Source organism: Protomyctophum parallelum (genome assembly GCF_964188405.1).
Source record: "Protomyctophum parallelum genome assembly, chromosome: 21".
Classification (NCBI taxonomy): Eukaryota; Metazoa; Chordata; class Actinopteri; order Myctophiformes; family Myctophidae; genus Protomyctophum; species Protomyctophum parallelum.
Genome location: NC_139713.1, coordinates 19571785 through 19598028, shown reverse-complemented (window position 1 = coordinate 19598028; position 26244 = coordinate 19571785). Strand labels below are relative to the sequence as shown.

Below are 26244 nucleotides of genomic sequence, written 5' to 3'. Positions count from 1 at the left end.
GTAATCAATGGAACAATCGCTACGAACATGCTCAATAGTCTAAACTCCTGGCTTCCAAGTTGTGCTGAATGTTGCTTTGGTCAGTTGTGAAAAAGCTGCTAGTGGTGAGCGGAGAGAGGCCTTCACAGTCTACTGCTCTCTGAGCCAGCAGGAAACAGCTGAGGAAAAGCAGACACACACACACACACACGCACGTACACATGCAAGCCCTAACAAGGAGTACATTTTACTGCACGTCCCAGAGGAGCTGCCTTTACAAGGGCTTGGTCTAAAAAGGTGAGTGCGTGTGTACATGTGTGCCGGGCATACGTGCGCGTGCGTGTGCATGTGTGAAACTGATACGGCCAATCAGCCCAGAAGTGCTAGCCATAGACATATGAAGGGCAAGCCTGGTCACCACATACAAGCCACTAAATAGTGTATGTCTGTGTGTGTGTGTCCCCCCAACACACACACACGGAAACACGTGCAAAGACACACACACACACACACACAGCATATACGTATGTACGCTTATATATACATACATGCCAGCCCCCACACCATTGACCGACTAGAGTAAAATGTGACCTTAATTATCCCCACAGGGGTCAGAGAACACACACGCACGCACGTGCGAACGCACACACACACACAGTCACACACGCACACACACAGAGTTACAAAGGAGTCCATTATGTCCCTGTCCTCGACTGATCTGGAAGCATCAGCTGTTAAACTGGTTTCATCAGTGACCAATCTTGTGTGCTAATCTCAGAGCAGCGGTACCTATAGTATAGGTGGTATCCTGACATTTCAACTTTCTGCCAACATACTTCCGTTGTTTTTACAACATGACCAGAGGTCGCTGACCTCCCAAAAGTAGATCAATCACGTTGAGCCCTATACCGATGTATCGGCGACTGGACAACATATCGGCCATTACCATTATCATCATGTTTTGAACCAACAAATCGGGCATTGGTCGGTCTCTACAGTCACACTTATGCCACTACTATACACATTATGTCACAAAACAGCATCACCTTGCCTGGGCTGGTGGACAAAAAAAGGAAACTTATGAGTGTGAAAGTTGGGTTGTTGTGTTGAAAACATTGACATTTCTTTTGGCAAATCTCTTAGTTCTTTGAGGAATCTTTGTTATTTGTGATGCATTTATAAAAATTATGTTTCCATTTGGCCAAAGGAGACAGACTGTCACCACACTAGTCAACATGCCCACAAGCTGTCAGCTTGTCAATGTGGAGAAAGGCTATTAAATTAAGACACAGACACAGCTGAGTACAACAATGTTATTTTTCATAGTACTGTATTGACTAGCCAACCTCTCGTATCAATATACCAGGGCTTGACTTGCTGTGGAACTACACCGCAGACATGTTTCATGTTGCTCTTGCAAGTTCTAAATGGCAAGAGGTCCAACAATGGCATGTAGAAAAATACTGCAACAATAAAACACCACAGTATGTTAGATGTTTACACCAGTGGTCCTAAAGTGGGGTCCAGGGACCCCAGGGTCCTTGGCGGGGTTGCCAATCTACAAGCTCACAGCGTAGCCTTTCACCACAATGGGAAGCACGGTGAGCTTGTAGATCTGCTCATTTTGCTATGTTTTACTAGCTTATGGAGCAAGCTGGTCTACTTTCAGTCTTTTTCTTGATATTCTCCTCATTGGCTGACCTTTAGTTCATGGAGCAAGCTGGTCTACTTTCAGTCTTTTTCTTGATTTTCTCCTCATTGGCTGACCTTTTAGTTTAAGCCAATTCGGAGACCGCTATCCCTTCCCATATTCTGAATGGGAGTAAGAGTCACAGAATTTGATGCCGCTGAGGCTATGGGGTCACAACTCCCGGCGCTACAGTACATAAAGAGGGAAATGTGCATTGGTTGGTTCAATAATCTAAACGTGTTTTTATTTCATTGACGAATGGCCCAAACAACATAGTTTACAGAGACCACCCCTCCCCCATCTGACAACGTGGTCAGCGGTCCATCCGATACAGTAGCCTAGTTGAATTATTAGATCATTAGAAACTCTGCAGCCGCAATGAGTGTTTCAAGTTTGAAGATTATTGCCAATGACATGCACAAGAGACAAGATACGGATGCCAAGTTGAAAGTGATCACTATAGTTTCACCAGCTTGAAGATGTGACAATGCCATGTACTGAATAAGACTGGCTATTCAGATCATGGGTTTCACTCTGCTGAAATTGCCAGGTGCTTGACTAATAGCAGCTGATTAGATTGATAAATCATTTTAGGAAAGATGTATTCCGTATCACAGTGTCTTGCTTCTCTAAAGTAAGATTTGAATGGTGTCTCACTATACAGAGAAAGCTATGTCCTTAAACTGCACACCTTGCCGAACTAGTTATTGATAGTCTAAGATTGCGTATAGGACACTTATTTGAATGTTAAAAGTAATTCATTGTAGTAAGATAATGAACACAAGGTAAAACCTTATCAGCTCCCCAGAAAAATAAAAATAAACACTCCACTCTAAATCACAATCAATTGAGGATAATTGGTTTTGAGTTTGTTGAGAGGAGAACCACATATTTAGAATATTTTGTGTTCCCGAGTAATGAGCCCATTAGCCTGGAGCGCTAGCCAACAGATGCCGGAATGACAATTATTGTGAAAATTGTTGAGGCATATCATTTTCGTCTCCAATTCAATAAGCCCTATTCCATGACAAGGTTGCAAAATACTTTCTACATAATGTCCCAGGCTGTTGATGCAAATAAACTAAATCTGCAAAATCCGTGAAAACAAAATAAACAAAAAATAATGTACATAATTACCAGGCCAAGAGAGCATCAGGAGTCTGATGAATTTTAAGTATAAAAACGGCTGGATAGATGGTGGAATACCATTCTCACAGTTCACCACAGAATTGGACGAGGCAAACGGTAATATCGAAAACTCCAAACTGGATAAACAAGCCATTAATGTTTTTCATTCTCATGTGGTTTCATTTGGGAGGGAAATATGTAGAGCTTCTTGTCTTCAGAAGCTGTTGAGGGAGAAAACATTCTGGTTGACTATTATAGGCCAAGCCAAAACTACCATTCTCTGATTGACTTCTCGTGCATTTTCATTACACGTATACGCACGCACGCGGGCGCACACGAGCTCACGCACGCACACACACACTTGCGAGTAATGGAAGTGCATGAAAAGTCAATATGGCACCCACCCATCATATCGTAGCTTCCAGGTATTAGAGATGTTTTTCCAGTGGTTTGGTGGACTGGTGGTCAGTCGCTGTCAGTAGTGGTCACTGGTCCTTTGCCCGATGTCAGCTCAGAGCCACAGACATTTTCTCTCCATCGCGCACACTCTCTTTCTCAGTATGCACGCACGCACGCGCACACACACACACACACACACACACACACACACACACACACACACACACACACACACACACACACACACACACACACACACACAGACACACACAATAGCACACACAATAACACAGATACATTAACAGACACACAAACCTTCCTTCCTCTCCATATTCCTCTCTAATCAGCATGTGCGCCCGCATGCACACACACACACACACACACACACACACACACACACACACACACACACACAGACAAGCCCCATTCATTTGCCTTGGTTGGAACCACTGTAGCTGGCAGTCGGAACACGTTGAGGTTAACAGATTGATGCTTGTTGTCCCAGTAACACACACTCACTTTAAACTCAGGGTATCTGCCTAAGATCTGTCTGTGTCTCACTTAGTAATCCTATCCGCCCTGGCAGATCCTCTGTGAGGGCGAAATGTCACCAAATGGACCTGGAAGGACGGACACCTAAGGGTCCATTCGGTTACATTGGTACGCAGGTTTACAAATGTATAGATCAACCCTTTTTCTACCCGCAGTCTTTACAGACTTGAATCTCATCTTTGTTACATGATGGAATACAGCGGAGAAAGAGAGACAGAAGTGTGAGTTGTAACAGTGGTGAGTTGGAGAGAGTTGAACATCGCAATTATAGGAGATCAATTCAGTGTGCGGTGTAAGGTATACCACAGAGACAAAACTACTTTGTATGTGGATTCCTCTAGTTACTCAGGGACCCTTCAGTATACATATAAAAAAACAATGGCAGCAAGGTCATTGTTCAAAGGTGAATGAGCAGTCCGTTCCATGTAGATTTTTTCTTTGATGACATAGAGTTACAGACAGGACCACAGAAGGAGAGTCGGCATAGGAAGGAATATGAGTGACGGTTTGGGAGTGTGCCTATGTTCCCCAGGTTCTATGTTCCCCACCATGCAAAAAAGGTTCCTTGTTCCCCACTTAAAATAAACCTAAATCAGAAACCTAACCTAGTAACTCTAGTAAGACCAAAAGTATTTTAACAACTTAGTCTTAGTGTTACTTTTAGTAGCAAATTCTGATTTAACAGAACACTCCATTGAACTTTAGGCCTGCCTAGGCTACTTAAACTATCTAGTCTTAGCCAACTAAAATTAACACTGGCATAAAATAAACTAAAACATAATTGCTCAGACTCTTCAACAAAGATGGCTAAAACAAACATTCTTTGTTCTGTACTACTGTACACTGTACAAAACACTGAAGTCCTTAAACCAGAAACCTAAACCCTAAGGTAAGTAGGGAACATAGAACCTGGGGAACATAGGGATGACCCCGACGGTTACGGTGGGATTCAATCCCATACCCATCCCATATCTATGCGGTTGGATGGCACTTACACCCGCCTTCTAATGAGAGCACAAAATCTGTCTTGGAAGAGCCACCCATCGACTAATCTAATATACGGCAACCTTCCCCGTGTTTCTTCACTGGTCCGATCCAGAAGAACACAGTTTGCCGGCCACTGCTACAGAGCTGACAATGAGGTTATATCTTCCCTTCTTCTCTGGAGTCCTGCCTCAAAGCAGACCAGAGGTAGAAAACTGTGTCGTTCCCTGATGTCATCGCTATAGAGCGGCGCAGTCCCTCCCCCTTTCAGAACAACGAACGGCCCAGGAAATGAAAACGCAATGCATTTCCCCATAAGCAGTTTTTATTTAATTTATTTAAAGACCTTTTAAGCGTCGTACGAAGCCAACTCTTGTCGTGACAAATCATGACAACACACACAATATTTTACTCAATGGCTCTGGTCCCCGCCACTGCGGTGGATATTAGACATTCCGTTTTTATTTATTTTTTATGTTGCCACTGCTGTTGGAGCAGCCATAAACTACACAGGTTCATCTCGATGTTCTGGGCATCTTTGTAATGTTAGTGTTAGTAAAAAAGCAGGTAAAAGAGTAAAGTTTGAGGCAAACTAACATCAGTCACTCTGCCGTTCACTGTAGTGGAAGAGATGCGCCTGGTGAGGGTTTTACCCCCGCAGCTACGTCGAGTCCGCCTACAGGAAATACGTAGGCTGCGACCATGAGACCCGCTACGGAATCGGTCTATAGGGACACAGGCATCAGTAAGAAGGAACTGGGGATGGCAATGAAGGACCGGGAAGTCTGGCGTGATATTGTGAAATCCACGATCTCGACCACGGTCGAAAAATGATGATAATGATCTATGCGAGCTCTGAGACAATGAGACATGGGAGAGCAGAGCACAAGTCATAACCTTTGATTCATTTTGATTTTGATTCACCTGATTGTGCATATTGAAATTTGGCTGGAGTTGACAGTCAACATTTATAGCCAAATTTTTTTAACATTTTGTTGAGCCTCCATTTTTTTAAGGGGCACTCATTTTAACTTTTAGTAGTACTACAGACAGATAAAGCATGTTTTAATGGACAGGTCATAGACCAGTGTATTATACTAAACGGCAATAGTCCTGGTCTACATTTAAAAGTATGAGGTGCTCGACTGCCATGTCTTTCTGAACATTACTGTGCTGTAAGTAAATACCTCCTAAAAATTTGTCTTTCCCCCCCATCTGTTTGTCTGAAATACCACGGCCATCACTCACAGTAAATGATGATGTTGAAAAAGTGCTGTATGTTCAGACAGGCATATGGAACCGGTTATTGCTTTGGTCTATGGGTACAGTAACCCAATCCATGTATACAATCTGAACCCATGTTCCCTTTATAATCTCTGCCATACCCTGGCACTCTTGACTTTAATAAAATGATGTGTTTACATATCGCTGAGGGCTGAGGGCTCCATTTCTGCCGGCTCGTACGAATTCCTTGTCTTTCTTTCTTTCTTTCTTTCTTTCTTTCTTTCTTTCTTTCTTTCTTTCTTTCTTTCTTTCTTTCTTTCTTTATTTCTTTATTTCTTTCTTTCACCTCCAGAACATGCAGGCTGAGGCTGTACATGCGTCCATGTACATTTCAGTCTCATCTGTGATGTATACATAGTTGTATGCCACTGTTACTAGCACACCAAAAAAGGGCAGATCTACAAGCTAACAATGCATTACATTGTAGATCTGTACTTCTGCTTGTAGATCAGCTATCTTTGGCGCGCAACACGGTACGCAACGCAGTATAAATCAGGCATCAGCCCTCACTGCTTAGCACATCATGATTCTCCTCAAACTCGGCTCCAAAACCACAAATTTAAATATTTGCGGCGGTGTAATTGCCAGTGTGGTTGACAGGCCCTAACGTTTACTGTACTTTGAAATGTTTGACTCGTTTCACAGACGATTAGTTTTGCCTTTGGATCCCTCCCTATTTAGGCTGGTAGGGCCACGCTAAAGTGAATACCCCCATGGTTAGTGAACTGTTTAGTGTGGTCGGTAGGCAGTAATAAATGGATGGCTTGGCCTGCTTGAACTGTGGCTTAAAGGCGAGGGTTGACGTGCGTTCATAACTCACATGGAGTACCTTGACTTGTCAGTGTGTGGCCAGTGCTGGGGTCTCGCACCGGGAAATAGTCACTTAATGCTTGCTGAATCCACTGTGTTTACATTGAGTAGGGTCAGCGCCACTTTAGTGTTGCATTGACAGAGTTAAAGCAGCTTCTCAGGAACACAAAAGGCACAATAGACCTAACTGCAAAACTAAAAGTGTTGAAAAACAGCTCACTGTCTTGCATTAGAGGTGATGGATTCTTTTAACTGATTTGTGGTGTGGAGTCAGCACTGCTTCGGCCTGTGGTTGTTGGCAGGTTTTCCAGACAGCTGTGTCTGTCAAATACGGAACACAGAGAATGAATCATTAACTTGGAGATATTTTTTATATAATGAACTGTGTCGATATTTGGTGTGTGAGATCGTATGGATCTCTTTTGCTGTTGACTACAAGATAATAAAAAGTGGCTAATTCAACGGGTGCTCAAACAAAAAGAACAGACTGCAAAAGAAAGAATAAGTCTGCACACCGTTTTGAAAGCTCACAAAAAAAAATATTTACCAAGGCGGGGAAAAAACACAACGTTTCGGCCTCTGTGGCCTTCGTCAGGTATATTGGCCACAGAGGCTGATAGTTGATAATTGTTAACATTTTTGAAAATACTCACCTGTAATGGACAAAAATAGGAGCGCTAGGTTGAAAGTAGTTTGTGAGATTTATAAATATTTAAACAATGAAACATATAATAGCTTGTGACTTGGATCCATTAGAACAAACGCTGTTTTTTCCTCCCATTTCCTGAAAAGTAATGTTTTTGGACATACAAGGTTTCCACCCGACGGCGCCGATCTATTTTCATTCCAAGCACTACATGATCAAGGCTCCTGCCCCCCGGTCTCTTGTTTTCTCCCAGACGGTGTGAAATTCAGAAACACGGAGCATTGTGACAGCACCCTGGCCTCATAAACAGCTACTTTACAACTGTTTGGTGCAGTCGCTGACATGAGTCCACTCATGTCAAACGGCACCATTAAAAGACAGACCGACCACACACTTTCAGTCCAGGCCAGGGCTAAACCAACAGTCCTAGATCTCGCTTGAAATTTACCAGCAGTCCCGCTGTGTGCGGGATGTACTTTAACCAGGTTATCAGTTTTACTTTAAACTTTAATTGGATTAATTTCCAAAGATTTAAATAATGTAGTCCTCCTGGCAATGGGTATTTAGTTTGCATACATTCTTGTTGCACTTTGAAACTCGTATTAAAAGTCAGCAGTTACTCTCATTGCCCTTGTCGTTGGTTATTTAGAAGAAATGTCAGGTCCATATGGGACTGGCCTTTATGGAACATTTCTATCCAGGACTGGGTCTTTAGTACAAGCAAACCATTGGCACCAGATGGACCATTCGATGATGACAGAGCTCTTCACTCCTCTAGATTTATGCTATGTGATATACTCTGTCTGTCTGTCTGCCTGCATATCTGTCTTGTGTTTGTCTGTTCTGCCTAGATGTCTTTCTTTTTTGTTTTCCCTTCCAGCCTAAAACCACCTGAACAGTTAATCACCTCTTCCTGGACCCCTGATGAACCCCTTTTTCAAAGTAGTTGGGTGTTATTTCTCTTCAGAAGTTATAGTGCATTTTTGCCTACCGCCACGTTTCGGTGGGAAAAGTTAATGGGGCATCCTTTCCTCCAAAGTTTTGTGCAAATCCGGTCATAACTGCCTGAGACATCCTCTGCTAACGTCTGACACACAGAGAGATGGGGCCAAAAACATGACCTCCTTGGTGGAGGTAATCACACATTTAACGTCAGGAGGACGTTAAAGTGGGAAGATAACAGGGCTGTGCATTCTGTGGCCACTCCTCTACCTGTCAGACCCCATTCTGTCTCAACCTTTGAGGGACGTGATATACTGACCAACTGTCACTATATGCCCAACTGTCTGCATCGTTCCCCTCTTTCTTCTGACCATCTGCATGCCTGTGGTCTTAAGTCTTACACAAGACTTGTTGAAAATCCAGAAAGAAACGCTACAATGAATCTGTTGCATATTAAATATCCCAAGAAATCACCCATGAACATGAATGGGAATATTAACACTGTGTTTATTGTGACTCTTGAACTCGCCGAACCCCTCTTGGTTTCTGAATTTATGGGATGTTAAAGCATGTCAGTAGGTCAGCCGCGCTGTGGAAATGGCCTATTAGAGAGATGAGTAGCTGTTTTCTGTTTTGTTTTTTAGTTTGAAAGTTGCAATCCAGAAAAGAAACTGTATCTCTATGGTAGAATATGTTAATACAGCAAACAAAAAGGTACGAGCGCACACCAAAAGTAGGGAGGTGCTAACCACGGGAGACAAACTTTAAAATAGAAAGGAGAGGCCGCACAGCTCGTAGTCACGATGCCAAAAATACCTTTTATTGGGTTACCAACGTTTCGACAAACAAATTGCCTTCTTCAGGGTATGGAATATACAACATAACTTTGGTCTCCCTGTTCTATGGAGAAATGTAGATCATGTGGACTCTGTGTACGACAATGGCTGTTGAAGAGGTATTGCATGTAGCTCAAAGCGTAATATCTCCTCTTGCCAGATGTTTTTTTTAATGTCTTAGCTAAGCAGAGATGTTGGCAGGCATGGGGGGCCTGGGTTCAAATCCCTGTTGGTATATAAATATTACTGATTTCAGCCATACACACTTCAGTGGAGGTTATTGAGGGGTTGAGTGTTGCTCATTTGATCAACTCAACTGAACAGCAATTAAACGGCTACACACTTTTCCGTGCACTTGGGTCCAGAAATCCCAAAGCCGCAGTATATACTATATAATTTCATTGTGTCCCTCTCTGTAAATAGACGGATCTACAATGTCACGACGCGTTGTATCGCAAGCTTATCAATTTAAAGCGGTTGGAGAGTGCCGTGTACGCCGAATGATGAATTAGGCTTGAGTGAGGCTGAGGTGCGTTTCACATAACCCATGTGTCTCTCTTGGTCACGTAGTGAGTGCTTGTCACAACAGGCTGTTTGTGATTTATTGAAAGAGTTGAACTTGGCTGAACTCCTCACCCCTGACCCCATTCAAGCCTAGCAGTATTTCCTCGTGCACCTGGAACAGGCTCTTTATGTGCTAGCCCAGGGGCTAAACTTTCATTTGGACCACAAATACCTTCCTTGCGCCCATATGAAAGAGGGGGGGGGGGGGGGGGGGGGAGAGAAAATTACATATCTAGTGTTGCGGCGAGTCTATTGATGACTCTGAGCGGGAATTGTTATGAAGAAGCTGTCCCTTTTCATTTTGGGGCGGGAGACATAAAGGAGAGCTCAAACTGCCCAGAGGGGAAGTAAGAGATAGACATGTAGAGGAAAACACAGCTCGGGTGATATGTGGCGCTCTCTCGCTCGCTCGCTCACTCTCGCTCTCTCTCTCTCTCGCTCTCTCTCTCTCTCTCTCTCTCTCTCTCTCCCTCCCTCTCTGTGGGGATATTGAATACTTTTTTGTTTTGTTGGGCTGAAGGGGGAAGTTCTCCGGTTGCCTTCATGAATGAAAGCTTATTTTGAGCTTTCCTTTGTACAACACAGGGCTGTATTTTATAGTAGTGTTTATTACTGCTTGAATATAAAATGGTAACGTTAAATGACCCTCTCATATTCAGCGTTTTCCGACTTCATTCCGCATTGAGCATCATCAAATTTTTCGCCTTGATGTGCTGACATCATTCGTTGCTTTCTGACAGGAACCTCTTATCACCATCTTTTTACCTTTTTTTAACTGTTTTTAGGCTTTAGTCTTGGGTATGTTGCGTTGCGATCCGGCACGTTCTAAGATTGTAATTTGGCTATTTTTGCAGCTCATATGACGAAGCTAAATTGTTTAAATCACAAACAGGATCCATAGGTCTCTGGTATAGATGGAGACAATGCACATCTGCTCCTTCTTTTACATACTACAAGATCTGCAACTAAATAATAGGCCCTAAATTACACTCCTACCCACATGTTCCAGGCAGTGGGACTCTTCTGAGAAAACTTCAGAGGAAAAGCTATAATGTGGGTTATTTTTTTCTGTACATCGAGACTTCATCCGATTCCAGTCGGCAATTTATTCTTTACTGAGATTGATTAAAGGCTGAGAAGACAATGGAGTGAGCGGGCTAGGTAAAGGAGCTTATGGCATGATCCAATCACAGGCCTTTTGGTGTATTTTGTTTCTGTATGTAACATTTATTTCCGCGACAAAATAGGGGCACTATGATGTCAGTAAATTGCGAAAACCTCCCCAGTTTAATTAGAAACACAAGTCAATATTCTCAAATTGAGGGGCAACCCGGTGGTTAGGGCTCCATGTCAGAATACCAGAATGGACTAGTAATAATAATATTAATAACTAAATAACTAGACCAGCGGCCGACGGCTCAAACTACAGACACATGCACACGCACACACAAACCGATTTTGCACATTTATAGTAGGTTAATAATACCGGGAATGGAAGAAAGTGTTTTTCCATCCCGTTTCTTATTTTCTTCAACGCTACATTGCCCTCTCTCTCTCAGGTTGTTTCATTTTACTTTTACTAATACATACAAAGGTTTTCACTTGTACCTTTTTTATACTGGAAATGTCTCTGTAGTTTTCTGTTCTTTCATTAGTCTTGGAAGTTATTCCTGTTCTCAGTGAAGTTTCACCCAGTGTGCCTGTCCTGTGTCCTATACAGGGTATCCACAGTGTATTGGCACGAGAGATTGACTTCCATTTTGATACTTTAAACAGATTTAACTGGTGGGGGGGGGGGACCTATGCAGCAAACTGAATTTCAGGTGTGCAGGTCCCCCCGCATCCCTCTTAAGCTGCTTATAAAATCTCGTTATACTTGCATGTTTTAGGAAGAAAACTCGACAAGAGAACATTTATAGGTAAAATGAGACATTTCATGGCGAGGAGTTTGACATTTAGATTTGGTCCTATGCTAGTTTATTTAGTCAAAAGTGCTCACTTTTACAGAATCCTCCAGCTTTGATCATCCTGCATAGGAAACGGGCTGGTGTGCGTTCATGTGCTGTCATTTCTTGGCAGAAGGACCTGGGGAAACAAGGGCCGCTAATGCCGAACCATATATCATTGCAGAAACCTTGTATCTCCATATTTCACAACCTTTAATGTTTCAAGGTTGTTCGTTTCAAATGACTGTCCTATTTTGGCATACAAAAGTGTTTGTGAGCTTGTTGATTGGCTATATTCACTATATTCGCTAAGATTTCGCTAACGTTTATGAAAGTCTGCAGGTTTTTAATCTTTTCATAAATATTTAACCAGCGAAAAGTTACAATTTACGTTGGACATACAAGGTTTCGGCCCGACAGCGGCGATATGTAATCCCTCACATGGCTTGAGTTCAGAGTGCCTTGTGCCACCACTAATTCTCTGCAAGGGCTTATTTAAACAACAACCTCACACCCTGGGCCTCTTATGGGCTCTGTATTTCATTTGTCCGTTGCATAAATTCCAAGTTGGGAAACGAGTCTTAAATCCTTTGAAGTTGGCGTACTTGCTAAACTTCATCTTGTCAAAACTCTCGGCCAGAAGAGAATTCAGCCATTTTTCACACCTCTCATAAACAGTTCACTTTGCACACTTCAATTCACACAAAAAAAAGGTCCAGTGCCACATAAGGTAGGGATGGAATGCCGGGTTGTTTAATGATCCATCTTTTTAATTTTCAGATCTATAAAGCTGAAGTGGTCATAAAACTGGAGCAACAACCTGTTTCACACGTTGCTTTGGTCATCAGTTGTGTTATTGACTAAACAATCTACCTAACTCCCATCTTGCCTGCCACTCTCCGCTGAATTCTGTCTTAATAAAGCAGAGGGCCATAAAAATACATTTCAAATAGAGGTCTTTTTTGGCGAACATCTGTCTTAAAAATTTAGCTAGGGGCCCCAGAGTGGGATGAAGGAAATCTAGTGCCATGCCCACACTGTTTGAGCATTTGTCAATTTCATGGTATCCATGGTGATGTCACTTGCCCGCTTCTGATTTTCCCTCAAAAGACTGTATATTCTCAAAAGACTGTACATTTTATGCAAACCAAAGTCCATGTAAGACATTTTTTGAGAAATTCAGTGTGTTTCTGAGATAGTTAAGACAGAAAAGGTAAAGAGTTTCAATGACAAGATTTAAATTATAGATAAATAATTAAATGATTGGAAAACATTGAGGTTGCCACATTAATGTCAGTGGTTTCTTTCATGCACGGTTTAAAGCCAAGGTTTTTGCCTTGATTGCATGAAAAATGTTGCACCAAAGCGAGATAGCCCTTAAGTACCCAGGGCTCCAGTGTGCAAGAGTAGACTTTACATGGGCACCTTTTCAAGGCACACAGGCTAAAGTCTGAATAGCTCGAAGTGTTTTAGCTCGAACCCAACCTTCTTTTGATGGTTTTTACAGGATGCTCTTATCGTCTGCTATCACCGTCTGGCATCTGACGACTTAACATTCCTCTGTTGTTTGGAATGCATGTTTCTTTTTGTCTCCTTATTTTGTTTTCCTTTCTTACCAGATTTTATTTGATTATATTAACGTCGCTGCTCTGCTCTTTTATTCACTTTGTTTTCTTCTTCCGTGTACACTGCAGGTCCGTTTTTACACTAAGAGTTCAAACTGACACTCCAGATTTTGCAGTGCACAAGATAGCAGATTGCTATCAATTTCCCAATAAAGAAGCGATCCAGTGAACTATAGAAGGCAGCCCAGGCCTGAACCCTGCCTCTGCCCATGCATGAGAGAAACCCAAAGAGAATTGGTTGCTGGCGGCACAAATGTTAGCATTCTTTTACACGCTTAAGAATAGGGCCTATTCTGTGTAACGGGGATATGTTGTGCTCTCGGCATGCTGTTTAGGTTTTGCCTTAGCTGATTTCACTGTGATTCGATGCCTTCGGTCTTTCATATCCACGCGGCCATGTAACTGTCTCCTATGTATGACCGCCGTCTGCAATCAATCCTATCTCACGTTCGTGACCATATCCAGGTGGATTTGAAGGAGAATTCAACAACAACTGTTAAAACAAATCCCGCATTTAAACAGTCCATTTTAACCACTTAAACCCTAGCATCCCTATTCTGGGGGGTGAATATTCGCAGAAAATGTGACACACTACAACAGGGGTTCTCAATAGGCGGACCGCGGTCCACGACCGGACCGCGGACCTCTCTTTTAAATTTGAAATAAAATAATTTTGTTCACCAGCATTTCACCAGCAGTGGACAAGTCCACTGACACCAGTGATAATGGTCAGTTGGTGGTGTTTGTGAGGCATTATGATGATACCAGTGATAATGGTCAGTTGGTGGTGTTTGTGAGGTATTATGATGATACCAGTGATAATGGTCAGTTGGTGGTGTTTGTGAGGCATTATGATGATACCAGTGATAATGGTCAGTTGGTGGTGTTTGTGAGGTATTATGATGATACCAGTGATATTGGTCAGTTGGTGGTGTTTGTGAGGTATTATGATGACACCAGTGATAATGGTCAGTTGGTGGTGTTTGTGAGGTATTATGATGAGGGTATGAGGCAAAGGGGGAGTTTATGGAGTATTAATTTAGTTTTTGAGTGGTGCAACCACTCCTATAGACTAGCTATGTGTGTGTGTGTGTGTGTGTGTGTGTGTGTCTCCCTGTGTCCGAGCACAAAAATAGAATTTGTTCACCACCAAGTGTCACTGTTGCACAGCCTAACACACAGACGCACACAAACACATAATATGCTTAAAATGCAATATTCAGGGCTTGATTGGACCTTTTTTTGACTTAGTTGTGACAAAAACAATTATTCCCCGATCAGATCACCTCTCCTCCTGACCTGTGAAATAGCCAGCGGAAGTTTACTAGTGTTTTAACCGGAACGGATTGTCTGCCATTTCAGGAGGGTTTTTTTTTCCAAAAACGTCTGGCACTGGCGCGCTAGTGGCCACTATAGCACTGGCGCTGATCCAGTTAAAGAAGGTCCAAAGCAACTCTGTTCAGCTCAAGTAGAAAATCCTTTATTCCATAAAACGCAAGGGTTAAAAAAAACGCTGTTGATCTCTATGGCTCGCCTCATTTGGATGTATAATGCCGTTGTGCAGTGGGTTCTCATCGTGGTTCCTTGAGGGGTTCCAAATGGAACCTTCCAGGTCTCATCCTCTACACGGCAAGGTAACAGATAAAACAGAGTGTACCATTTGTACTCTCAGAGCTAATAAATAATGGGGGGTCCTTTCAATTCAAAGGTTTGGAGAGCCGCTGCTGTAGAGCAGTGCTCGAGACCCCAATAAGAGATATTAGACGTTTGCCCGGCAACTAGAGTGAAAATAACAGATCTACAAGCACACAGCGCGTCGCTTTGCGCCACGTTGCGGCTATTTTCACTACATTCTTAGTTATACTTTTTACATATTATTCTTTCATTTGTTTCTTTGTTTGTTTTTACATTTACAAAAAGTTATTGTAATTTATTTGATAAAAACCAAAATGTGAGTCATCCGAGTCGGGGGAAACAGTGGTGCAGAGTAGACTCCCACGGGCCATCTGGTACATGTAGGGTGCCACTACTAACTGACCTAACCTGGGGATGCCTCCTGCTCACTCGCTGTATATCCTTCAACAACTACAAAGTGCTCTCATTGAAACACTGGCTCTGCATGCCGCTGGCGTTGTTCAGCTCGCTAAAGGGTCAATGGTCCAGTGTTTGGTGAACGATCAAGTGAAACGTGTCTCTGTCTCGGAGCCCCCCCACCCCCACCCCCACCCCCATGGATGATGTCCACAAACATTTTTCCATAAACAGAAAGTCTCCTCAAAAGGAAAACAAACTGGGCTTGAAAATGACCCATACATAATCAGGCTGGCTCTGACTCTCAATGCTGTTTGTTTTGCGTTTGAGTTTTGGGGGCTTTTTAAAATATAGAACAACTTAAGACATTGTTATGCGGACCACCACTACTCGTGTTTATACTGTATGAACACTTTGCACCTGGTTTTAGTGGTGTGGTACCTGCTGCTGCCACAGTGTCTGGTCCATCGCGCTCCAACTAGGTGTCACTATACATCAACTATGGAAAAATAGAAACACCAGCAGCTCTCTCCGTACAAAAAACAACTAAACTTTTAGTTTTTTATTTACATTTAATATTTTAATTAAATTTTAAATGTAATTTATTTTAAATTATAATAAAAAAAGGAACGGTTTTGGACTTACTTAGGTTTCCACCCGACAATAAACTCCTGCTCTCTCCATTAAATAACCACCATCTCTCTCTCTCCTTGAACCAAGCTCTCTCCATGAACTAAATAAGTAATCAGGTAAATCCAGATGCTATGATTCCAACCACACAAACCCTCTCGTCCAAAACCTGGGCATGTCATGATAGGCGAACATTCTGCACAAATAGCTGATCGACAAGCTCACAATGTGTTTCACAGAGGCACGTTGTGAGCTCGTAGATTGGCTATTATCAGCGAAGAGACTTGGTGTAGACGTAAAGACCCCTGGGGGACACCGGTTAACAAAGTACAGTATATGGGGTTTGCATTGTTAAAACGGCTTTCTCCTCCAGCATACTGCAGATCGCTGTCAGTGTGCAACGAGAGCACCACATTGTGACATATGCTTTCAAATTAGATCTGAATTTCTCCTCGACCTCATCATAATTCTGAAGGAAATCATGACATCAGTTTCACAAATAGGCGCTATACAGTAGGTGGGTAATGACTGTGCGGTGGAAACCCCTAAAACAACATGCAAAGGTTTAGCTTGGCTCAATCCGTGGTTTCACCCTTGAACAGGGCTTAGAATTGGATTTATGTCGAACCAAATGTTCTTTTTCACGGTCTTAATACCCACACAAGAGGGTATACTATAACATATTATGGTGGTGGATTTATTCTTAAGAACCAAAGACTTTTGTGTGATCTCTGCTTTATTAGATAGTGTAGGAGAGACTGAAAAGATGCCTGAACTTGACAGTAGACCTTTTTTGTTTTCCCTGTGACACCTACTTGTCCAAATGGCCTGTGGACTGAACTATTCCAAAAAGACACTGTATATCTAGCCTTTTTAGCTACTGGCCTAGTTTATCTCGGACAACAATAGTTTATGAACCTAGTGTACAATACATAAAATAAATGAAATTATGTATTGGTATGATTGACAATAGAGTGGCAATGTTTCAAGGTTGTAAACATTTGTGCCAGGAATATTCTTAACCAGCTAAAGGGAAACTTTGACGTCTCAACACCAACACACGTTTGCTAGATGTCACAAACTATGAACATCTGTGAATAGAAAACAAACAGCCCTGTTTATTTGTCATGCTTTATTATCTCTGACCTTTTACCCGTTCATGGTGAAGTCCTCTAGCTTCTCCTCCCCTGCTGGCATGGGATTGATGTTCAACACAACCTTACCTCCTGTGTTTCCACCACACAGTGGCTCTAAATGCCTCTTTTAACCTTCTGCCCTAATGGTGAAACCTATGGGAGATTGATTGTTTCTACCTATTTATCATGAAATAAACTTTAACCCATTTAGGCCCGATGTCAAAATAAGTCTTCTGAAAGAATATAATTATATTCAAAGATTTGTGCCACATTTTCACGATTTTTCAAAAATACCAGACCAACAAGCTCGTAGCGTGAGCATTTTTTGGCAATTGTGAATCGATTCTGAATCGTTTACATAATTCGATCCGATAAAACGATAAAAATAAATGTTTTTCTTGTTTTGTTTTTTTGACCGTAGCATTCCCTATTCCCTATTCTTTGGGCAAACATTTGTTGAAATTTGCTGATCGACAAAGTCAAACATATGGCCAAAATAGACGATTTTCAAGCTTGTTGCGATGCGTTGTGGGCTTGTAGATCGGCTGTTTTCGGGGGAGTGGTTACCGTTTAGAGGTTGGAAAAAAAGGAGTGGACAAGTATAGAACCTTGTGGGACATATGTAGGCTTAAATAAATGTCTCTGATCACACAATAGGTGCTAATACAAAACACTGATATGTTAAGACATGATACAATGCATTGCCTAGACTCTCGACAATGAGGGAAATCAAACCGCCATATGTATTTATCATCAACTAGCGTGACAGTATGTAATCATATTGTCTCTTTTGGGGCTAGCTAGTTTCCGATGTCCTGTTCTATTTAAACAAATTGCAGTCCTCTAAAAGAGGAATGGGGGTTTTAAGTTTAATACCGTGAGGGATTGGACATCCATCAAGGGAGGAAAACGGTATGATCTTACCATAGATCAGAAATAGCACTATTTAACCAGGGGCCTGTGTAGCCAGACACTTGATATGTGTGTCGATGGAAGGCTGGCAGTGTGGGGATACACCAAGATGCCTGTGTGATCTTTGTGCCAGCGGATAGACCCGTAATTCTTCTGCTATTTATCTCTTGACGTGACTGTCACTATTGTGGATGGCGGCTTCTGCTTGACCGTTGAAGACGTAAGGACTTTACCCCGGCGCTGTTAAGTCCCCCGTTTAGCTCTAACAGCGATTTTCCAGTTAAACGGTTGGCTGGTCAGTTGTTCCGATGTCAAATCCTAAAGCCTGCTGCCGGATTGATTTAGTTTTGACAATAATACTGTAATTCTGTGAACGGCGTCTGTGACCGTTGTGCGTGACTGTGCGCCTATGCTTACATGCACACAAGGGTGGGTGTGAGAGCAAGGGAAAGAACGTACAGTACATTAGGGGTGGCCGGTAGAGCGGCCGGATGGGAAATGCAAGGTCCCCAGTTCGATCCCTGTGGGCTCCCCCAGAGTTAGTGTCGAAGTGTCCTTGAGCAAGACTCTGAACCCTTAATTGCTCCCAATGAGCAGGTTGGTGCCTTGCATGGTTTCCTCCGCCATCGGTGTATGAATGTGTGTGTGTGTGTGTGTGAATGGGTGAATGTAATGCACAAGCGCTTTAGATAAAAGATAAAAGCGCTATATAAGCGCATCATTTGCCAATTTATTTAACATTGTCAGTTAATAAAATTTTACATTCAATATGGCAGTGGTTCTCTCACAGTGTGCCTTTGCATTTTGTGTCAGCCACAGATTATATTAAACTATGGATGGATTATGGATTATTTTTCAATTTACTACCACTAAACTGACTATCAGTATTTTGCATGCAATCATTTACCAATACATTGGCAAATGCTATACCACAGTCCAGCATATTATATACATATATTTTAAATGGTGTCGTGTGAGCTGTGCAGGGTGAAAAACAGCTGCACTAAGTAACAGCTACATCATTGGAGGAATAACAGTGCTCCAGACTCCCAGATGCCACATTCTTCGATCCAGGGCTTTGTCATGTGGTTAGCGGCGGTGACTATTGGCCGTGCGGGCTAGCTCACTAACAAGGAGCGCACATGGGCCGCTATTTGCAGGCTCTGTACCTACAGGGTAGAATGTCTTCGGCTCTGGCCTATAACGTTTGTTTATTCAACATCCCATAATGTTATGAGAACTGCCGCTCTGGCCCTGGTTACACGTCGTAATGTAAATATTGCTGTGTATGGAAAAGGAACGCTATTTAAGGCTTACCATATGTTCTAATAACTTCAGCAAAGGGTTGAGGATACTGGGTGCCCCCCCCCTTTTTCTTTTTTTTTTAAGCTAGCATACGACAGTGGCTCTCAACTTGTGTGCTGCTGTGTCATGTGCCTCTGAGTGAGCGTGCAAGTGGGCCTCCAGACTGTTCTTCTAATGCAGTGGTTCTCAACGTGGGGTCCGGGTACCCATAGGAGTCCTTGAGGGAGTTCCAGGAGGTCCCCAGCTAAATGTGTTTTTATGGCATCCAAATCGACTATTCACCGATCGCGACGCACCGTGAGCTTGTACAGTAGATGTACTATTATTTCCAACATATTTTGGAAAGATTGTAACACAAATCTCGTATGAGGGTACCTGGCACAAAATATGTTCAGTTCAGATGGGGTCCCAAGAAAAAAATAAAATAAATCAGGTTGGTGCAAAGCCAAATACACACAGTAATTTATTTGTGGGTCCTCGACATGAAAATGTTTGACAAGCGCTGTTCTAATGTATAGAAAACAATGTGGTTATTGAAGACCACATTGGCCTTGCTTTTAATGCTATTCCAGCTATGCCCCAAAGTCACTTTCATTTAATCATGTGTGCTGACATGGCTTGGTTTCTTTTTGATCCGGATCAAATGTGTCCTGAAACCAAAAAGGCATAATTAAATACCACGGGTTAATTTTTTATACTTAGCATTTTTAAGTGCAATGCACACGCACATGGGGCGGTAGCACCGGCAGTCTGTAATATAAGTTAGTTTGGATGTATAATTAATGCATAATAATGGCTCTCTGAGTACAGTCGGGGCCCAAACAACCGTTCAAATTATACATTAAAAACAGGAGTTATGTTTTATGGGGGTCGTAAAAACAGGCCTGCAGCATCGCACTGAAATTCACTTAACTATTCATAAACATTTCAAGAAGTCAGTGAACCATTTTAGAAGTTATATTGATCTGTTAAGTTTATATGGCTTGGGAAGTCGGCTCGCTGGTGGTGACCTTATATGAGTAGTCCTATTCTCCGTGCCGGAGCCTGGTTGTGAATGAGAGCTTTCAGGTCAACCGTCCTACGTCTTATCTCTGCCATCTGCTCTCTCCCTCCGTACTGCTGCTGCTTGCTGCAGGGACCTGGGCCTCTGGAAAGACATACATTTAAAATACTGTACATTAACCGTACATACTTTTGGACCATTTCGTAGATGTAAAATGTATGAAATTGGCCTAAGCAAACAATCAGTGGAAATGTATCGGCTCTCACGGACATGACTTTGGAACATGGGGTTCTTGAACTATTAGGGCAATGCCGCAAAAATCTTAATTCTCAAATGGAAAGGATTTTACAGCGTAGGCCTCTTTCTGGGGGGGGGGGGGGGGACCAGTGTTAAGTGGTCAGATGGGTGGGCCGCAGCGTGCATTCTAAGGGCCTTGTTTACTTTAAATGATCATCAATCGATTGATTGTGTCCCGGCTTAGATCAGTGTAACAAACTGCTATACTTCAAGGTTTTAAGGTTTTTCTAGACAATTATCAATTATTTTGTGGCCTACTTGCAATATCCTCACGGAGTCACGGTCCACCGGTGCGACCCCGGGCCCACAGGTTGAGCATCGCTGTGCTTTAAGAATGTTACTGCTCTCTTGTTGCATGAAACAACAGCTCTCAGCAGGCTTCTGTTCTGTGTATTTTGTTTACTGATTAGCAGACATACAGGACATTGAACCAGGGAGGAATGTATACATGTACAGTGTACACAGTAAAGCCCTCAGTGTTTATGTTAACTCTTGAGCGTGTGAAGATAGATCACACTGAAAAAACTATCAAATCCACGCACCAGAATGCTGCTCCCATCGTGGGTAAATGTATTGGTATAACGTTTGGAGCTGGGAGGGTCTAGAGCTCCTCAGACCTTCAGATAGATCAACACTCTTAGAGTTGAAGTCACACTGTGTGACATTCATTTCGGTAGTCTTTTTAGGCAACACCTTTTGAAGCTCCATCGATACAGCATTAGTCTATAATACCGTTTACCTCTCGAAAAGGAATGCTACAGGGTCAGCGCCTGAGGATATTTTGGAACGCGACAAGTTGAGAAGCTATATTTATTGACATTAAGAATACATAAATAAATGTGGTCCCACTCGCTCTAACCCTGACCGCACGCAGAAACCACGTAGTCGGAATGGGAGTCTTGAGAGAATCAGAATCACAGGTTTAACAGGTGTAAAGATTCGGCGTAAAATACTTCTGCATGCTTGTAGATCAGCTATTTTCATCGAACGCTATCTGCAGAATAGGGACACTAGCCTTCATAATGTTTCAATGAACACTGAGCATTACTGTGTTGCATTGCTGTTAGCTCACTGAGGTGGATGTGATAATGGGAGTTGTCAGCTGTCTTTTCCATTTGTCTTTTTCTAGTTCAATTTCACAGTTTTCCTGGTTCCTTTTTCTTTTCCACTTTGACTGCAGTGTGTCAGTGTGGCCTGTTGAATTCTCAGTTTTTCTTTCCCGATTCCGGTTTCAAAGCAACTAAGGAGATGGAAATTACCCACCTGACTTCTAACGTACATGGACCCAAACGGAAGCATCCATTTCGGTCACATTTTTATCTCTCGGTTAAAAGGAACACTGAGGCTTTTTACTGTGTACCACTGGCTGCCAAAGCCTACATCGCATGTATGGCCTAATTTCAGGAAAAACTCAAACTGTTAAAACATAATTTTCTGTTTCTCCTTTCCAGTGCTCAGAGGGGCATCAATCATTTTTAATCAGAGATGTCTACGTTTTGTTTTTGCTTGTAATTCCGTAACTTTGGAGCACAGGCAGGCTATTTTTATTTTTTTATATTATGTGAAACAGCTTATTGTTGAGGAGAACTGCTTATAAAATGGCCTCTTCATGAAATGCTGGCATGTTTACCTATGTGTTGCTACCTTTTCAGGGAAGAAATTGAGAAATATAAGGAATATAATTCAAAAATATGGGGGAAGGAATAGGTCAAATAAAAGAGATGATCTGCTGGTGTGCTGTAGTAAGTGAATTACTTATCTGCGCAATTTAGGATTAAGGTAGCAAATCTTCTTAATACACAGCTTGTTTCAAAGGATTGTCAAACTAGTTAAGTCATAATTGACTCAACAGTCCCCCTATTTCATGCATCTGTCGGGTGAAAACCATGTACATCCAAAAGGTTACTTTAAAGAAATGGAACGAACATTTTCAGAAATTGTCAAAATAACAGATCTATAAAGCTCACAATGTGTCAGATAGCGACTCATTGTGAGCTTGTAGATCGACGTAAAAAGATGAAATACGGAGATAGGAGGTTTCCGCCCGACGGCGGCGATATGCGCCGACGACGCGTAGAGTAGACCTCCCATATCCCCATGATGACAGACTGCTACTTGTGTTTGAAACTGTCCTTTCCAACACAGTGAGAAGTGAGAACGTGTGATGACAGCAGAGGACCGATGGTTTAACTCCTGGCTGTTGGTGTTCTCGTGTGTGTGGCGGCCGGGGAGCTTCATTCATATCCCACCTTAATCCCCTGAAATAAACTCGCATCAGTCACACGTCACCGAGTTGTTTTCAGATGGGGATAAGCAGGACATCTTTGTGTGCGTGCCGGGTCTCGCTCTGTCGCAATCACACCCCCTCTATCTCCTTCTCCCTCTGTCTGTCTCTCTCTCTCTGTACCTCTCCATCCCTCTCTGCTGCTGCTTTGCTCTGTTGATCCCTACTTCACCACTGGTTGAGTGCACCCAGTGGTGGAAAGTATTATTTTTTTGTTATATTGTGGTATTGCTACTTTTACTTAAGTTTAAACCTAATCTTCCACCACTGAGTGTGCCTGATCAGTCGTGATAATGATTGATGGGAAAGTAACGGCTGAAGACCCTTTGCATTCTTTGACGTAGCCTACTGTACATTTGTACTGGGTTCGGTATCATTTATTGTATTATTGTATGTATATTTTGGCGTATATACCGATTAATAATAATACTGGTGACTAGTGTTTGGCTATTACAATTTCAGCCAAATCTATCTTCCTAGAGTTTAGGGCGGCTGTGGCTCAGGAGGTAGAGCAGGTCGTCCAATGATCCCTGGTTCGGCGGTTCGAATCCCGGCTCCTCCTGTCCACATGTCGAAGTGTCCTTGGGCAAGACACTGAACCCCATTGCCTCCAATGATTTGGTCGGTGTGAGCTCGCCACCATTGGTGTGTGAATGTGGGAAGTGATGACGCTGACGTCGACTGTTCGCCGCTTCACCTCCAAATGTATGAACCATTGTAAAGCACTTGGAAAAGCACTATAAAAATGCAATTCATTATTATCTATCTATATAGTTTCAAACCTGGTCTTAATTGCATCGTTAGCACTTTCCTTCAGTGATGTATAATCACACAGCACAGATATCCAGGACACGCAACCAGAAAAGAACAGACGTCATGTTTAATATGAATTAAACATGGGGAGAAAGTAAAAAAATAGCAAATTAGAATGTCCCCTGACCATCCTAGGTTGTCACATATTATCTGTCAACAGTTAGAGGTTGTTGACAAGGGGGCATGCAACATGGCACCCATAATGCAACGAGGGCAAAGTCTCAATGGCTCAGGGCCAGATTAGAGTGCTGAGCTTTTTGTTTGCACGGCTCTACGATGCCATGGCTGAGCGGGCCCGGACAATGGACCCCCGCTGGCCTTTGTCAGCGTGCGGAGAAGAATGGAGACCTCTTGACATGGCAACCTGAATCCTCAATGCCCCCCACTTTACCTAGCTGAGAGGGTCAGCGAGAAAGAAGAAGGGGAGAGAGAGAGAGAGAGAGGGGAGAAGAGGTAATGGTAGAGAGAAAGGGGTGTATGACCAACTGGAAGGCAGGATAACAAGAGGAGAAGGGTGAGAATGAATGTTTTAAAATGAGAGAGTGGGAGAGTGAAGCAAATGCAGTGGTGTAAGGTAACCAATTTGACTAAAGTACAATTTATTTGAGGTACTTTTACTTTACTTATTAGATATTTCCCTTTTTTGATACCTCATACATCGACTCCACTATTCCACACTCTGAAGAAAATAATTGATGAATGCTAGTTACGATTACGAATGGTCCAAGAATGGAAGGACGTAGGAAGTAAGAGAAGGGATGGGGAGGAGTAGAAACATGGAGCCAAGAGCGTTGGGAGGGACAAACCCAAAGAGATCCCCTCTCGGGTCCATTTTTACACTTAGAAAGTTAGAAATAACACTTCCAGGATTTTACGGTGTGGGAGTTGATGTCATTTCAGAGGATCCATAGTCGGTAGCTTTGGCCCAGTGGTGTAATGTTTTCCTTAAGTAAAAAAGTGGCAATAGCACAACATAATAAAACGCCTGAGGCCGTCATAAGGATCCCGAAATATTAGTGCCTACGACGTCTGTGGACGTCCTAGCGACGTCCCAGCGACGCGGGGCGAGATAAGAATATTCCGAATTTTTCCTTCTTTTTTTTTTGGCATTTCGCTTTTCGCTTTCCGTATGCTAACGCTCAGTGCAATTATTAGCTTGTCATTGACTCCCATGTTAGCGCAGCGGAAAGAATGTCTCGTATCTCCTAATCCATCCATCCATCCGTGGTGATGAATGGATCGATATGCTGGCGCTTCATTTCTGCTACTCATCCGTCTCTCCCGCAAAATATGAACGTTTTTTGGAGCGTAAAAAAAATAATTAAGATGATCGGGGATGTGAGGTCTCTTTGTAAAGTCAACTTTTTTAGGAAAGTGTTTCCGGTTCATGGCTTTCAGAGTAAAAGCGATCAGACAACTCTGGCCCCCCCGGAGCTTCTATTTTGATGCACTTCCGGCACTGATTGTGTTTGTCCTCTTTCACTATATCCATCAATCTTCTCTTTGCCTGGCAGTTCCAACACCTTCCCTTTGAGTCTTGCTGATACCTTCCTATCACACATCATACCTGACTAAAAGTACAAAAGTATTATAAAAGTGCTTTGCTTTTTTATATTTTATTTTATCTGAATACAGTTAAGTTGAAGGTGAAATGCACCTTGTGGTTGTAAAGCAGTCATACGGCCTGTAGCCATGCTATCCATCCAGTATCTATTGTCACGTATCCCTGGGAGAAAGCCCTAAAGCACTAAAAACTGCACTTAAACCTTTTCCGCTAGTCGGTGACACAATGACCCCCTGTTCGTCTGTGGCGGTGTGCATGTGTGTTTAGTATACTATGTGACATGACTGCAATATGAGCATCGTGAAACTGTGTGTGTGTGTGTGTGTGTGTGTGTGTGTGTGTGTGTGTGTGCGTGCGAATGATAAAGTCTAGAACTTATTTCCATTGTGGTCCTGTCACAAACAACAGATAACGGTGGGGGGAAGTAATGTGATAATAATGTGTTAATAATCCTTACTTTGGTCGTGTCATTATCCAACAAATGACACTTTTTGAAATAGTGAAAATAGCTGATCTACAACATGCTCATTGTGAACCTGTAGATCGGCTATTATCACTATTATAGCATGGCACCATTGCATACATTTTAATGCTAATCGATCAATGAATCGATGGTGCATTTATATATAAATGGATATAAGAGAATGATCATTAGTTAGTTACAGCCCTAAGCGTAGCAGTTCACTCATGTGAACTGTCAGTCAGTCAGTCCTAATAAGTGACCAATGCGTTTTGATTGCAGGACACTTCCTGGGCAACAACACCGTGATTGACGTGCTGCGTCGCCATGGATACGAGGTGGAGCACACCCCCGCTGGGCAACCCATTAGCAGGTAAACACACACACAGGCACGCACACACACACACACACACACACACACACA

The 26244-nt window shown here is 42.6% G+C and overlaps 1 protein-coding gene across 1 annotated transcript in view; it reads left to right on the top strand.

The window, feature by feature from the left end:
* Positions 1-26244, top strand: part of trabd2a (TraB domain containing 2A) — a 78299-nt gene that overhangs the window by 34513 nt on the left and 17542 nt on the right. Inside the window, exon 5 of the mRNA XM_083793484.1 lies at positions 26103-26193. Within this exon, the coding sequence (XP_083649610.1) occupies positions 26103-26193 (91 nt within the window). The remainder of the gene's footprint in view (positions 1-26102; positions 26194-26244) is intronic.